We start from the raw sequence: 16,479 nt of genomic DNA on the forward strand, positions 1-16,479 counted from the left end.
TCCCATCTCCCCTCTTCCATTTTAAAGCCATCCCCTCTTGTTCCATCACTTACAAAAGGTCCCTCCCCAGTGTTCTTGGAGGCCCCATTCAGAGACTGGAAAGCTGCCAGGTGGTCTCCCTGGAGCCTTCTCATCAAGTTTTTTCTCTTTTTCCCAGAGTTGGAGATTTTGGTGGAAGAGCTGGGACATGGGGTCCCTCCAGAGAGCCCCCTCTGCTCAGGTATGGAGGCAGGGAGCCTTGTCCTGGGACATTTCTTTTGGTAAAACGAGAGCTGGAAACTGTTTAATCCTTTGCAGAGGAGACCTGGAGCTCATTTGAAGGCCTGAGACCCCCAAAGGACCTCTGGGGATGGGTCCTGTGCTGCGTGGGAAGCTGCCAAAAACGAGTGGAAAAGGAGGGCACTGGAAGCGCTGCTGCAGTCGGTGTTGCTGGGAAACAGCTCTGAGCTCTCCTCTGCTCAGAGGTTTCCAAAGAGCTTGGTGCCTGCAAGGTTGGAGCTGCAGGAAAAGGAGGCAGAGCACTGCAGTGCCAGAGAATTCCCAGGGAATTCCCTTTGGGCTGGGAATCCAGGAATGCCTGGACATGGCAAAGGGCAGAGCCCCGACTGCTGCCCACCCCGGGTCCCCTGGGATCACCCAGGTCCTGCTCAGCTAATGAGCAATCAGGAGTGGTCACTAAGTGATCACTAAGAATGTGAGCAAATTATAGGAAATTATAGCTAATTGGTAACTAATAACATGATAAAACGGTGATAAATGGTCACTAATTGATAACTAATAACGTGATAAAGCTGTGATAAATGGTCACTAATTGATAATTAATAACATGATAAAACAGTGATAAATGGTCACTAATTGATAACTAATAAGGTGATAAAACTGTGACAAATTATAGCTAATTGATAACTAATAAGGGGATAAAATGGTGACAAATGGTCACTAATTGATAACTAATAACATGATAAAGCTGTGATAAATGGTCACTAATTGATAACTAATAACATGATAAAGCTGTGATAAATGGTCACTAATTGATAACTAATAAGGTGATGAAACTGTGACAAATTATAGCTAATTGATAACTGATAACATGATAAAACTGACAAATGGTCACTAATTAATAACTAATATGCAAAACCTGTAATGAATTATAACTACTTGATAATATAACATGAACAACATGACAAAATGACACCAAATTAAACCAGTTGAGAACTAATAATATGAAAAATGATAATTAACTGATAACCAAATGATACCAAACTGCAGATTATGGAGAGGTTTGGCATGTGCCAAGGTTCAGCATTGTGTTTAATTGTTTAATTTCATAGAATCATAGAATTAGCCGGGTTGGAAGGGACCTCAGAGATCATCTAGTCCAACCCTTGACCCACCGGAGCAGTTCCCAGCCCATGGCACTGAGTGCCACATCCAGTCTGTTTTTAAATGTCTCCATGGACGGAGAATCTCCCACCTCACCGGGCAGTCCATTCCATAGCCTGATCACCCTCTCCGTGAAGAAATTCTTTCTAATATCTAACCTAAACCTCCCCTGGCACAACTTGAGACCCTGCCCTCTTGTCTTGTTGAAGGTCGTCTGTGAAGAGTCCAGTTCCCACCTCGCTACAGCCTCCTTTCAGGGAGTTGTAGACAGCAATGAGGTCTCCCCTGAGCCTCCTCTTCTTCAGGCTGAACACCCCCAGCTCCCTCAGCCTCTCCTCATAGGGCCTGTGCTCGAGTCCCTTCACAGCCTCCTTGCTCTTCTCTGGACCTGCTCCAGCACCTCAAGCTCCTTCCTGAGCTGAGGGGCCCAGAACTGGACACAGGACTCAAGCTGTGGCCTCCCCAGGGCTGAGCACAGGGGCAGAATCCCTTCCCTGGACCTGCTGGCCTCGCTGTTCCTGAGCCAGCCCAGGATGCCATTGGCCTTCTTGGCCACCTGGGCACACTGCTGGCTCCTCTTCAGCTTCCTGGCAATCCAGACTCCCAGCTCCCTTTCTGCCACTCTGTGCCCAGCCTGGAGCTCCCCATGGGGTTGTTGTGTTGAACCTCATCCCCTTGGGATCATCCCAACTCTCCAGTCTCTCCAGGTCCCTCTGCAGAGCCCTCCTGCCTTCCAGCTGATCCACACTCCCCCCAGCTTGGTGTCATCTGGGAATGTGCTGATGATGGACTCAATCCCCTCATCTAAATCATCACTAAAGACATTGAACAGCACTGGGCCCAACACTGATCCCTGGGGGACACCACAGCCGCCATTTTGATGCAGCCCCGTTCAGCACCACTCTCTGGGCCCGTTCCAGCAGTTCCTGACCCAGCACAGGGTGCTCCTGTCCAAGCTGTGGGCTGACAGCTTTTTCAGGAGGATGCTGTGGGAGACGGTGTCAAAGGCTTTGCTGAAGTCCAGGCAGACCACATCCACAGCCTTCCCCTCATCCACCAGTCGGGTCACCCGATCATAAAAGGAGCTCAGGTTGGTCAGACAGGACCTGCCCTTCCTAACCCTGTGCTGGCTGGGTCTGATCCCTTGCCCATCCTGCAGGTGCTGTGTGATTGCACTGAGGATGATCTGTTCCATAACCCTGCCAGGCACTGAGGTCAGGCTGAGGGGCCTGGAGTTTCCCGGGTCCTCCTTCCAGCCCTTTTTGTGGATTGCTGTGACATTCCCCAACTTCCAGTCGTCTGGGATGTCCCCCGTGAGCCAGGACTGTTGGTAGACGATAGAGAGAGGCTTGGCGAGCTCTTCTGCCAGCTCCCTCATCACTCTTGGGTGGATCCCATCCGGTCCCATAGACTTGTGGGGATCCAAGCAGCTCAAGAGGTCCCTGACTGTGTCCTTCAATATTACAGGGGGGCTGTTTAGATTTTTATCACCTTCTATAGGCTCCAGAAGCCTGCTGTCAACAGGATAACCTGTCTTTCTGTTGAAAACTGAGGTAAAGAAGGTGTTAAATACCTCAGCCTTTTCCTCATCTTTGATAACTATATTCCCACCCATGTCCAGTACAGAATGAATGTTTTCCTTGCCTCTTCTTTTGCTATTGATGTATCTGTAGAAGCATTTCTTATTGTCCTTCACAGAGGTAGCAAGATTCAGTTCATGTTGTGCTTTTGTCTCTCTGATTTTCTTTCTACATGACCTGACTATATTCCTAAATTCCTCTTGAGAAGTTAGCCCTTTTTTCCATAATTGATAGGCCCTCTTCTTAATCCTAATTTCTTTCAGAGTCTCCCAGTTCAGCCAGACTGGTTGCCTTCCCCGCCGGCTCGCCTTCCGGGACTCTGGGACAGCCTGAGGTCAGGCTGAGGGGCCTGGAGTTTCCCGGGTTCTCCTTCCAGCCCTTTTTGTGGGTTGGCAAGACATTCCCCAACTTCCAATCACCTGGGATGTCCCCAGTGAGTTATGTTCCTTTAATTCTTTGAGATTTATTTTCCCTCTGAGTCATCCACAGCAGAAAATGCAGGTTTTTAGAACCCAATTCTTGCAGTATTGAGCCAGGCACACGTTGCCTGTGGTCAAACACAGCCCAGGCAGCAGGTAAAGTGATTTAATTAATTTTTATTTGCACGCTCCATGTGCATTAACAAATCCAACATCCAAGGTAGCATTACATAATGTAGGTTAGCTTGTAGCATTATGCAGTTTCACACGTTGAGTTAGGGGGGGGGGTTTGTTTTTTTTTGCCTTTTTTTTTTATTTTTTTTCCACACAAAGTTGTAACTCCAAGTTAATTTTACAATCAAAGACACAAGGTAAAGAATAAACCACACCTGGGAGATTTTTACAGTGAGTCAGCTGTCACTTACTGTCTATTTTACGTTTAAAAAATATATATATCTGCACATCTTCAGTTTCCTATTATTCCAGAAGAGTGTTGGAGCTACTCCTACCTGCCTGATAGCCTAAGTCTATTTACCCTGAGCGTGTTTCCTTGACAAGAAGTTCATCTTTCCTTTGTCAACTAAAGGAATTTTAAGGAGGAGATCATCTAGGCTGAAGCATGCTTTTTACACTGAAGGGGAGAAAAAAAAGAAAAAAAAGTAAAGGAAAAAAAAAAAATAAAGGGAATTTTTATTTATTGTTAGTGTTGGCCCAGCCAGCTGTTTGGAGCTGTTTGGAGAAGGATGTTCCAAGGATAAGTTGGGAGAGTTGCTAAAACTCAGCAACACAATTGCTTAGTGCAAAAACCAGGAGTGAAATGGAGCTTAAACCCAATTTCCAAGGGAGAACTCAAGTCCTCTGCCTTGTGGCTGGGAGCCACCCCTGGAGCAGGAGCCAGAAAGCATTTAAGAGAAAGATAAAAACCCACCCTGACCTCGGGGCAGAAATCCTGGGATCAGGATGGATCAAGTGGGACTGAAGGCTTTCAGCTTCAACGCCACTTGGGATGCTAAAACGACACTGCCTGGAAGGAAGTTGAGTGAGGAATTAGCTCTGGGGAAGAAAATTCAGCCTTCCAGAAAGAATTTCTTGAAGAAGAGAGAGATGCCAAAGTGTTGCCAACTAATGAAGTACAAAGAGCTCTCCCAGCAGCTTCCAGGGGGGCTGGAGAGGGAACCCACTTGCTTGGTTATTCTCCTTCCATTGCTATGAAGGTGGAAAGGATCAGTATTCCAACAGGGCCCTAAAATTCAGTAGTCAAGTCCTGTAACTAGTTAGATCACCTTAATTTATTTATTTTTTTTAATGATATCTCCTGATTAAACATTATTTACATTCCACAGGGCACGGAGCAGACTGCCCAGAAGCAACTGAACTTTCCAAGCTCAGGTCTGCTTCCCAGCTTCATTGGAGAGTCCAGAAATAATCTGAATTTCTCCAGCCTGCTAGAACTCTTTCTGCTCAGTTTACCAGCAATGTTTATGACCAATTAATTACTTGCTGCCAATTCTCATCCCTCCAGCTTCCCACGTAACAAGAAGGCAAAATCAAGTTACCTCCAGGATGCTGCTGCCTTGTACAAAACCCTGGTGTGTGCCACGAGAGCAAATCCAGCTACTCCCCAACTTGGAGCTGTGGAACTTCTATGAACTTCTGTCCAAAACTACTGAGAGTTCAGGGTTAAATAGCCTGAAGTGCTACAGGTCACCTTTTGAGACTCCAGAGGTGATGGTAAAGCATGGCTTAAGTCTCAGAAGTCATTCACTATGTAAGGACTAACTCAAACTGCCTCAAAACTCTGAAAAAAAAACTTCTGAAAGAGCCTGGCACACGGTGCAGTGACAGGTTTTGCCCTCTCTTTGCTCCTTTTTCTTTTGGCTGGCTCTTAGGTAACTCCAAGATCATGAGTAATGTCAATTTACTCAGGGATGAATGAAGGGAAGCTTTGTTATTTTCTGCCTTAAAACCTCTTCCCCCAGGACACCTCCCTGGAGCTGTTACCCCAACAACTCATCAATCATGAAATTCCCCATTTCATGTTTCTAGGAATCAGCAAGAGCTTCCTTAGCAATCAGTGGGGTTTTTCTTGGGTCCTTCATGCACACAATTAAAGAAAAGGAACCAGAGTGGAGTTTCCCTGGTCCTGAGCTCCACGTGGCAAAAAGCAAAAGGATGGGTTTGGTGGGGTTTGGATTTCAGATGTGACCCTTAGAGCTCCAGCAGAAGTGCAGTGCAATGTGTTTCAGTACCTGGCAACAGAATTCTTTCTTCTCTGAAGGAACATTCCATTTTCCCCTGTCTTTTTTGTCTTTTTTTTCTCTTATCTTTTGTGCTAGTGCAGACTTCTAAACCACCCTTGCTATGGAAATGCACTTGGTACTCCCAAACCAGCAAAGAACAGAACTGCAAGAACCAATGGGCAGGCAAACTAACAAGAAACTAGAGGTTAAACAGCAGAATTCAGAAACTTTGGGAGAAGCCTCAGAAAGACAGGCCAATTGTGGTGAATACCAGCAAAGACAGTTCAGCACAAACACAACTTCCATAGTGACAGATAATTGTATTAAAATCTGCAGCTTGATACTGGCAGTTATATTAATTCCAGTTTGTATTAGGCATGCAATAGCGTGATTACACTGTGTATATATATCCGTGGTATCTTTTTTTTTTTTTTCCTTTTTTTTTATTTTTCCCCCACTTAATGCTCCAAAGAAATTATATTTTTTTTTTCTGAGTGCCCTGAAAAAAAAAAAAAAAAACAAAAAACAACAACAAAAAAAAACCAAACCAAAAAGAAAACCAAACCAACCAAAATCCCATCACTAAAGAACCCGTCAGCTGCTGCTTCTTTCCCAAAAGTGGAGTTCTCCAGCTAAACCCAGGTGTGAACCTGGGCTAGGAGCTGCCTGGCTCATCCTGCCCCTACCTCTCCTAATACTCACTCAAGCTGTGCCACTTGGCCACTGCTTTCCTGGGGCTCTCACAAACCTCCCTCCAGTGGTCCACGCCGGCGGCGGTGACGCTGTGGGCTCCCAGGATCAGCCTCCCCACCACCTCGTTTTTGGTGGTGCGGTCGAAATCGATGACGAGGAACTCGATGCTGATGTCAGGCAGGAGGTCCCCGGGGATGTCATAAATGAAGGACTCGTTGAAGACGGGGTTCAAAGTGCACTTCTTCACGTGGGTCTTCTTCTTGGCGATCCGCTTCCGCCCGTAGTAGACGTTGACCTTCACGTAGGGATCTGTCAGGGGAAGGGAGGAAGGAACCAATAACACAGCCCCAGGGATGCCTTCTGGAGAGAGGGGGCAAAAAAATAAATGTGGGAAGCCAGGATGCCCCTTCCAGCTCCCCAGGAATGGGGGGAATTGCTGGGGGCTTCTCCCAACCTTCGGCAGCGGCTCCTGGGGGGAAGGAGAAGGCATGGGAAGGAATTCAGAGATCCCAGGAATCCCAACCAGGAAGATTGTTGGTGTGACTGAACTTTCAATTCTCCCTGTCCCCTCTAACAAGAAACATTTTGACCCTCTTTCCAAACCCAACAAAATATCTTGGGGAAAGGAGTGAAAAAAGAAGAAAATTGAAACCAAAGCCTTAATTTTTTCCCCCAGTTTCACTTTGTTGTTTTATCTGCCACCTTCTTGATGCAGATGCTTGCTCAGGATTAAAATTAAGGTAGAATTTGCAATTTTTCCTGTCCCCTCTAACAAGAAATATTTTGACCCTCTTCCAAGCCCAACAAAGGTTTAATAACTTGCAGAGGTCTTGGGGAAGAGAGTGAAAAAAGAAGCTGAAACCAAAGCTTTCATTTTTTCCACCATTTTCACTTTATCTGCCACCTTCTTCTTGATGCAGATGCTCAGGGTTAAGGCAGAACTTGCAATTCTCCCTGTCCCTTCTAACAAGAAACATTTTGACCCTCTTCCCAAGCCCAACAAAGGTTTAATAACTTGCAGAGGTCTTGGGGAAGGGAGTGAAAAAAGAAGCTGAAACCAAAGCTTAGATTTTTTCCACCATTTTCAATTTATCTGCCACCTTCTTCTTGATGCAGATGCTCAGGGTTAAGGCAGAACTTGCAATTCTCCCTGTTCCCTCCAACAAGAAACATTTTGACCCTCTTCCCAAGCCCAACAAAATGTCTTGGGGAAAGGAGTGAAAAAAGAAGCTGAAAACAAAACTTTGATTTTTTCCCCCAGTTTCACTTTGTTGTTTTATCTGCCTCCTCGAAGCAGCTGCTTGCTCAGGATTAAAATTAAAGCAGAAGGCCTTTTTTTTAGTGCTTTTTTTATTCACAGAGCACAGGTTTGGAAGCTGGAAATCACTCACCCAGGTGGCACTGGCTCATTTTCCCTTTTTTGAACCCAACTGAAATGATGATTTAATGCATAACACCAAAATCACACCAAGAAACTCTGTTAACTCTGCAAGGTTAGAAAAAGAATTACTGAAAGGTTTGTCCTAGGACTGCAGCCCACACATGGAAAGCTCTTTTTTTTTTTCTTTTTTTCCCTTAAGAAAGAGTAAAACTTAAGACTGACAACAGAAAGTCCATATTCCTTCTGACATATCCAGGAGAAAGCTGCAAAAATAGGAGTAAATTCCCTCTCAGCCAGGCTGCTGGTGAACCTGGGGTTGATTTCAACCATTTTTGCCCCAATCTTGAAAGAAACTTTGCTAAGGGGATGGAGGACCCTGAGAATCTGTGACATAGGGGAGCCAAACCTCCAGGTTTTCTCTTCAAACAGCAGAACAACCAAACTAGAAAAAAAAGAAGAAAAAACCAAACCAAAAGAATCCCAGGATTATTTCCAGTGCTCTCTATTCTGAGCCTTTTCCTCCTCTTTTTTTCCACTTGCTCTCTTCAAGCCTCCTCTCCTAGGGACAGGGGTTGAGCCCTGAGTGACAGCAGCAGAGAGACCCCCAGAGCCCCCCAAAAAGCACCAGGGAATTGCTGCTGAAGTGGGAAAATTCTGTTTTCCTAAAGCAGGTGATGGCAGAAAGCTGGAAGTGCTGCTCTCCCAGCAGGAAGGACTTGGTGCCAGCATCTGCTGGGAGTTGAGAGTTGGAGGAAAAGGGTGGAGAGAAAGGAAACCTTTGGAGAGGATGGGAAATTCAGAGGTGGAGAAAATAGCTTCTACCTGAGAGGCCAGTGATGTCCATCTTTGGCAAATGTCTGGCTTTCAGAACCACCACGGTCATTCTCTGGGCCACGGGCTGGTATGACAAGGAGACCTGCAGCTCCCCTCTGCTGACACATTTCTGTGGAAAAAAAAACCCAGAGGGAATTTATTAGGACAAATAAAGGAGTTTTGTGGGCAAAGGGTGGAGGTCACCAGGATTTCCTTTCCTGTCTCTAAATGCCTCAAAAGTTGGCAAAAAGGAGAAGAAGAAGGGAAGACAAGAGGGAAATAAATCATTATTATTTCAGCATCTTTAAAGCCTCTCCCCTTGGACTCCCTGCACTTGAGCTCTGGGTTTTAAGAGCTGAAGTTCCATGGGATCTGGGGGAGTTGGATGCCCAAGAACCTGGAGCTTCCCCATCACTTGAGGCTGCCAAGGCCTCAGGATGGAGAGGGAAAAAAAAAAACCAAAGATAGACCCAGATCTTAGCCCTGATTTCCAGGTGGCACTCATGAGCTTGCACTGAATGGCACTAATTTAGATGAAGTTCATTTGCTCTCATTAACCATGGGCATGAACTCCCCGGGTGACCTTGGGGGTTCCCAGATGAAGGGATTTTTCTCACTTCAAACCCTTTAAACAGTCAACAGCTTGATAAGAGCTCAGCCAAGAGGCAGAGTTGGTCTTTATCCTAACAGGGAAAAAAACTGGGCAAGCAAAATCCATCCCAGAAAACGTTTGTGATCATTTGAGGGATTTTTTTTTTTTTTGCTGTTGTTTCAGCACTTCAGACAAACAGAAGGAACAGGGGCTACTGCTGCTCGTGTAAAAAATAGGGAAAAAAGGAAATATAACAAATTCCTGATTGCCTGGATACACCAGAACACAAGAACCAGAGCTGGAGGGCAGCAGGGGGGTTGTTTGAGTTTTGGGGTTCTTTTGGTCTGCTGGAATATAAAGCAGTTCCATGCTCATGAGGATGGGATGAGCACCTCTGCTGGACTGGCTGAGTGCAAGAATTCCCCAGGTTTTCCAAAAAATTCTGTATTTCAGGTTTGGAAACTTCCTGCCCTTGGATTTTCAACAATACCCACCTGACACCAAGGTAACTTTCTTTTTGGATTACTAATAAATGTGAAATAATTTGCTGAGGAAATCTATTTTTATTTAGTGTGACCTTTTCCCTCCAGTTTTAATCTGTTACTTCTGAGAAATGCAGTCAGTGCACTGAAGAGAATATTATTTGGGTTTGGTTTTGGTTTTTTTGGCCAATTTATTATCATTTTTGGCCATATTATTTGGGTTTGGATGTCAAGCACCCAAAGAACTGCAGGAAAACCAAAGTCATGACCAGAGCTCTGGTTTGGTTTGGATTAATTTGAGTAATTCTCCTTTAAGTAACTTTTGAAAAACTTAAAATAAATAAATTAAATGCCCCATAAAGTAGAAAAAAAACATAAATTCTTAAGGTAACTGCTGCCCCTCTAGGACTGATGAAGCATTAGAAGAGCCCAGCAACCATTTCCAAGATGTAAAGGCAGTAAATGAGCCCAAATGCCTTTTTCTAGGGAACCTGGAGGATCAGGAGCAAAAAGAAATGAAGCAAGAGAATAAAAATCTAAAGTACCAGCTCGTCCTCCTGCCAGAGTGAACCTTCTGGAGGCAGAAGACATCTTCCCCAAGGTAAACCTTCAAAACCTGGAGTGCTCATCTCCCCAGTTCATGGTGCTGGGCACTGCAAGGGGGATTTATTTCACTTATATTTTAATGTCTGCATTTGGCAGAACCACTTGAGCCACATTTTGTGTCTTAGAGGGAGACAAAAAAAGAGTCATCTAGGGTGGGATTCACCCAGGCTGATTTAGCCTCTACTCCACATCCCTGACAATCCCCACGGGGCAGAGGGACAGCTCAGGACAAGTGTCCCAAGTGGGCAGAGCAGGGCAGACTCCTCTCTCCAAGCAAGTTTTGTCTTTTCAGACCAACATCACCTTAACTCTTCTGCCTGGAGATGGGGACTTGGCCTCTTTATCAGTTAAAAAATCCATAAAATCATTTCGGTGCCTAAATAGTGACCCTGCCTCATCCCATCCCACGGGAACAACCTCACGACAGCCACACAACCCCAAGAGTATCTACCTGGGAAAAAAAACCCAGAGTATCTACCCAGGAAAAAACCCCAAGAGTATCTACCCAGGAAAAAATGGGTTCCATGGCCAAGGATTGGAACTCTCCCTGCTTCTCAGACCACAGAGGCTCCCAAATCCCAAGAGCTGGGATGAAACGGGGCGCAAGGAGGACACGGGAACCACTCACTTGTATGTTCCTTTTGAGGATCTCCCTGCTCAGCTGAACCTTCCCAGTGCTTGGATCCACCCCTGCAAGGGGCACCATGACCTCTCCAATGACATCATCCCGAGAAAAGCGATCGAAGCTCAAGACAAGGAAGTGAAGCACCAAATCCTGGAGCTGGCTGTAGGGGATCCCATAGAAGGTGAAAGTTTCGTCGAAGACGGGGTCGAGCGTCTTGCGGAGGACTCGAGTCTTCACCCGGTGCCTTTTGTCTGGGAGAATTGTCATCTTGATGTAAGGGTCAGAGCTCTGAGTGTGCTCATCCATCACTGGCAGCCCGTGAGCCTCCTGGATGGTAACCACCAGGGCTTTTTTGGGGAAGTTGTAGTCCACGGAGAAAGTCAGTTCCCCCAACATGACGTCGTCCCCCGGAGAAGACGGGGAGGAGGTTTTACTGCCTCCAGGAGTGAGGCTTTGATCTGGACTTAGTTCATCTCCATAATCTATTTTGATCGGGAGCTGGTCGACACGGGGGGCTGCACTTGGCCCATCCGGAGCTTTTTCGGGGTGGGATAAACCAGATTCAGCAGCATCCACCAAGAGGTTTCCCCTTCCCGGCTCCTTTGGAGCGCTGCCGGCAGCCTTGTCTCTCCGGATCCGGTTGATCTTCTTCTTGTTACTCAAGGTCTCGGGGTAGATGCTGATGCCTTTCAACATGTGGATGAATTTATAGGGTGGGGTTTTGTGCTTCTTCTCTGCTTGCTGGTGACAGCATGTCCACACAAACACTGTTACTGAGACAGAAACCACCAGGACGGTAGCACCGATGAGACCCGCGACCACCGGGGAGACATCTGCGGAGAAGGACAAAGCAGTGAGGAAGGAGGGGGGGTCCTAGGGGTGGCAGTGGCCTCCTGGGGACAAGGACATCAAGATTGGACACAAGGACATCAACACAGGACACTGTGTTGGAAGTGGTGCCTTGGTGCTGGCCGTGCCCTCCCAGGGCTGAACAGACAGGGATGGAGATCTCCCCACCACGTTGCTCTGAAGCCAAGAGTTGAGGGAGCAAAGTTTTCCCAGACAATGAAATTACTGAATTTCTGTTTTCCCACATTTTACACTCCTAAGGCATGCTTGACCTATGTTTCACACAGGAAAAATTTCAATTATTACTTTATCTTGGCAAATCAAGCTCCTGCCTCACCAGCACTTCCCCAGGAATACAGGCAGGAGGCATTCTGGTTGGGTTTTATGGGGTTTTGGGGTTTTCTTTTATGCCCTGTTCAGAAACGTGACACAATTCTGTTTTAATAACAGGATGGGAGTAGTAAATATGGCCATAAGACTTGATCAGGCATTCTCCTTTATTAAAAATGGTTTTTAAAAATCATTTTTGTAGAGAAACAAGATAAACCAGGTGACTCAAGTTGCCAAAGAGTGCGTGTGAGTCCACCTGTGCCTGGTTAGGGCAGGCCCCCTATTACCAGGGGGCCAATAAAGGTGAGAGACACACCCACAGAGGACAGCCCAGCTCAGCTCACTCTGGTGTGAGGCAATAGAGAGGCCAGCAGTTTATCTAGCCTCAGGAGCAAGAAAGACTCTTCCTGCTACACATTTTGATCTCAAAATGAATGTTTGGTCCAGGCACAGGCCCAAGGGATATATAGAAAATTTCCTGTGGAAATCCAGTGTTCAAAAGCAACAACCAGAAAATCCTGCATTTGGATTTAGGGATTATTTGATATTCTCTAGATCTTACATCAGCTCTGTTCCTCAGGACTGAGAAGCCAGAATAAAGAGGTGAGATGTTCATTTTTAAGCAAACCTCCTCGGTATTTTCTGGTTTCAAGGGTTGGCTTTGGAGAGGTGTTGCTAACCACAGAACACAACATTCTATTGACATCCTCAGGCAGCCAAGGGCCACCAAGATGATTCAAAAGTTGGAGGGGATGGAGAATGGAGAGCAGAGGGATGAGGAGAGACCAAAGAGTGGGGTTTGCTCGGTCTTAAAAGGGAAGGAAAAGGGAGAGGTTGTTTTGGTGTCTTCAGTTTCTTGGGGGGAGGTTATAGGGAAGGGAGAGCCAGGCTTTCCTTATCATTTCTTTTTGTGTTGCTGGTTTAATCACCATTAAAGCAATTATTTTTTCCTTCAACAAGCAAACAAAAAACCCCTGTAGCCCCATGTCTCTTTCTTTACACACTGTACCTGCTGCCAGCCTAAAAGGCAAACCCAAAAATCATTGGCATGACAATCCTGGCTCCCTGGAACAGCTCATAAAAACCCAGAAATCTGTCTGATTTTCCTGTCTTCGTTCTGTACCACAAAGAGGAGAAAATTGTCTTCCAACCTCCCCTTTGAAGCAATGGAGAGCACCTTGAGTTTCTATTTTCCCTGCTCTTTCCACATCACTATTTCCTGAGGTTAACAAGAGTGCCAGGCTACAACCTCGGGGTCTTCCCAGGCTGAAGGAAAAAGTCTGATTTTTCAAAAGAATACAGCTCCTTTTTTGCAAAAACTGCACAATCCCTTCTGATCAGACAGAAGCCTTCAAACTGGAGCCCTTTGCCCAACTTCACCCCTAAATCTGCCTCAAACCTCACAGCCTTGGAGAGAAGCAAGAAGAATTCCTGATATTAACCAAACACACAAAAAAACCCCCAAAACCCAACTTTGTTTTGTTATTTAATCCTTTTGAAATGAGGCAAGGAGTCTTGAACACCTCATTGGGATACAACTCAGCCATGGGCATTACAAGCTTCAGTGGAGATGCAAAAAAGGGACAAATTCTGGAATTCTTCCTTATTCTCATCTCCTGGGTGTGTGTGGTTTGATCCCGTGGTGTCTGCAGAGCTTTTGTACCTTAATTCCTTGCAGATCTCATGGGAACCACCCAGTAAATCTTTGTCACCTTCCTTCCATCAGATTTTTTTTTTTTTTTTCCCCAATCCTTTCTATTTGGCTCCCATAATGGGAGGCAAAGGATTTTTTCCTGCTTTTGTGACGTGGCATGAGAAACCCTGAGCTTTTCTTTAGAGCCTCCTTTCATTCAGTGCCTCCTCTGGCATGAGAATGGTTCCCTGCAGTGGTTCCCTGCTCCTGGCTGAAAATTCCTACTTGGATATTCCCTCTCTGTGCCCCTCAGCCCTTGCTCCAGAATTCCTCTGAGTTTTGAAAACTACACAGATGTGAAGCCAACCCCAGAGCAGTTCCAGTGGAGCTTTTGCAGCTTCCCAAGCACAGTGTCCATTTGGAATGGCACTGCAGCCTCTCTCCACCTAAAAAAAAACCCCAAAAAAACCCCAAAAAACCAAAAAAAAAACCCCAACCCTGGGCTTTTTTTTAATTCAGACTTTAGAGATCTTTGTTCTGCTGGGATGCTAAGACTTCGACCCAAACAAACCCAGCTTTTTGGGACAAGGAATTCATTTCCATTTCAAGAAAACTCGTTGAAAACTTCTTTTTTAAACCAATATTTCCTAATTATACCCCAATGGTGGCAAAGAGTTTTCCATTATCCTGGGATGTGGCTCTGGATTCCGAGCAGCACAGAAGGGGAGAAGATCTACTGCAGGTTACAGGAGGAGAGGATTGGATGGAGAATAATTAATTAAAAGGAAATATTTAAAAAGAAATATTGGAACTCTGCTTTAACTCCTGGGGTTTATGGGCTGAGGGGAAGGTCAGAAAAAAGGACAGGAAGAGGCAGCACTTGGAATCGTCGGGACCGGAGAAACCCCGAGCTGGGTCCCGGCCCTCATCACCGGGCTGAGCTACAAAAAAAAACAACCCAAAAAAACCCCAAATCAAATTAAAAATAAAAAAAACCAACCCGAATCATCTTCAAAATCAACAACTCGGGAGCATTGTTTCCGCGGGGGCTCGGCCAGCTGTGCCGTCTGGGGGCCGGGATGGACCGGAGCCACCCGGTCCCCTCCTCCTCCTCCGATGTCGCAGCGTTTTATAGTTTCTTCGTAGCCACCGAGGAGACCCCGGTAGCCCCGGGACCATCCCCAGACTTCGCTGGGCCGCTCGGAGGGCTCGGGTCGCCCGTGTCCCCCCTCCTCCTCCCCCGGAGCCCGGCCAAACGCTCCCCTCCGCCCCGCACCCACCCCGCCCCTCCCCGCTCCCCGCCGCCTCCCGCACCCCCCCCCTCCGCTCCCCCTCCCGCTCCTCCTGGGCAGGCTCCGCCTCGCCGGGCCGCCGGTACCGGTACCGGTGCCGCCCCGGCCCCCGGGGAGGCGCGAACAAAGGGCGGGCGCGGCGCGGGCCGGCACAGACATCACGTCATGCGGGGGGGGGCCCTCGGGCAAACCGCGGACCCCGGGAGCCCCGCACCCGCCGCCGGTCGGGACCGGGGCCCTCTCCCGCGGTGGTTCCGGGGCCGGGGTCTGGAACGGCCCCAGCACCGGGTGTCGGGTGCCGACCGAACCTCGGGGGGGGCGGAGGGGGCCGGGGGCCGGCGCGGTTCGTCTCCGCGAGGCGTGCGGGGCCGATGGCGCGGTGCGGGGCCTGGCCTGGGAGCTGCCGGGGCTGGAGGAAGGGGCTCTCGGAGCGGTTCGGCCCCACTCACCGAAGCCGGGTTGGACGCTGGCGATCTCCGCCATGGCCTCGCTTTAGGCCGGGGCTGCCGAGATGCGGGGCCCGGTGCGGTGGCGCGGTGTTCCCAGCCCCCGCCCAGAGGATGCTCGGAGCCCGGGATGCAGGAGCTGCCGAATGGTCCCGATGCGGCGCAGGCCCCGCCCGGCGGCCCGAACCGCCCCTCCCGCAACGCCCGTCGGGCGGCCCCGCCCCGCCCCGCCCCGCGGTGACTCTGCAAGTGCGGGGCCTCGGCCGAGCCCCCCGGAGTCGGGCGGAGGAGTGGCGGGGGGGGGGGTGCGGGGGCCGGTGGGACCGGTGACCCCGCACCCCGCCTCAGGGGACGGCACCGGGAGCCAGGGACTCCGAGGGGGGCTGCACCGCAACTGGGGGGAGGGGGTGCCAAAATTCGGGGGGTGGGGCACTTCAGTGGGGGGGGGGCATCGAAATGGGGGGGTAAAGTAATAGGGGGGGCATCAAAATTGGGGGGTGAGGCACTTCGGTGGGGGAGACATTGAAATGGGGGGGCAAAATAATTGGGGGGATCAAATTGGGGGGTGAGGGAGTTCAGTGGGTGGGGGGGTCATTGAAATGGGGGGGTAAGATAATAGGGGGGGATGTCAAAATTGGGGGGGTGAGGCACTTCAGTGGGGGAGGCATCGAAATGGGGGGGCAAAATAATTGGGGGGATCAAATTGGGGGGTGAGGGAGTTCAATGGGTGGGGGGGTCATTGAAATGGGGGGGTAAGATAATAGGGGGGGATGTCAAAATTGGGAGGTGAGGCACTTTGGAGGGGGAGGCATCGAAATGGGGGGGCAAAATAATTGGGGGGATCAAATTGGGGGGTGAGGGAGTTCAATGGGTGGGGGGGTCATTGAAATGGGGGGGTAAGATAATAGGGGGGGATGTCAAAATTGGGGGGGTGAGGCACTTCAGTGGGGGGGCATCGAAATGGGGGACAAAATAAGGGGGGGATCAAATTGGGGGTGAGGGGAGTTCAATGGGTGGGGGTCATTGAAATGGGGGGGTAAGATAATAGGGGGGGATGTCAAAATTGGGGGGTGAGGCACTTTGGAGGGGGAGGCATCGAAATGGGGGGGCAAAAT

The 16,479-nt window shown here is 48.4% G+C and overlaps 1 protein-coding gene across 1 annotated transcript; it reads right to left on the reverse strand.

Moving 5' to 3' along the window:
• Positions 1 to 3,539: 3,539 nt before the first annotated feature.
• SYT11 (synaptotagmin 11) lies at positions 3,540 to 15,535 on the reverse strand. Its single transcript, XM_030468582.1, has 4 exons — positions 15,368 to 15,535; positions 10,818 to 11,647; positions 8,516 to 8,639; positions 3,540 to 6,624 (listed from the first exon to the last, which is right to left on the reverse strand). Exons 1-4 carry the CDS (start codon positions 15,399 to 15,401, stop codon positions 6,314 to 6,316), a joined length of 1,299 nt encoding a protein of 432 aa, XP_030324442.1. The 5' UTR covers positions 15,402 to 15,535; the 3' UTR covers positions 3,540 to 6,313.
• Between the last annotated feature and the right edge of the window lie 944 nt (positions 15,536 to 16,479).

The sequence above is a fragment of the Calypte anna genome, unplaced genomic scaffold (genome assembly GCF_003957555.1).
Source record: "Calypte anna isolate BGI_N300 unplaced genomic scaffold, bCalAnn1_v1.p scaffold_177_arrow_ctg1, whole genome shotgun sequence".
Lineage (NCBI taxonomy): Eukaryota > Metazoa > Chordata > Aves > Apodiformes > Trochilidae > Calypte > Calypte anna.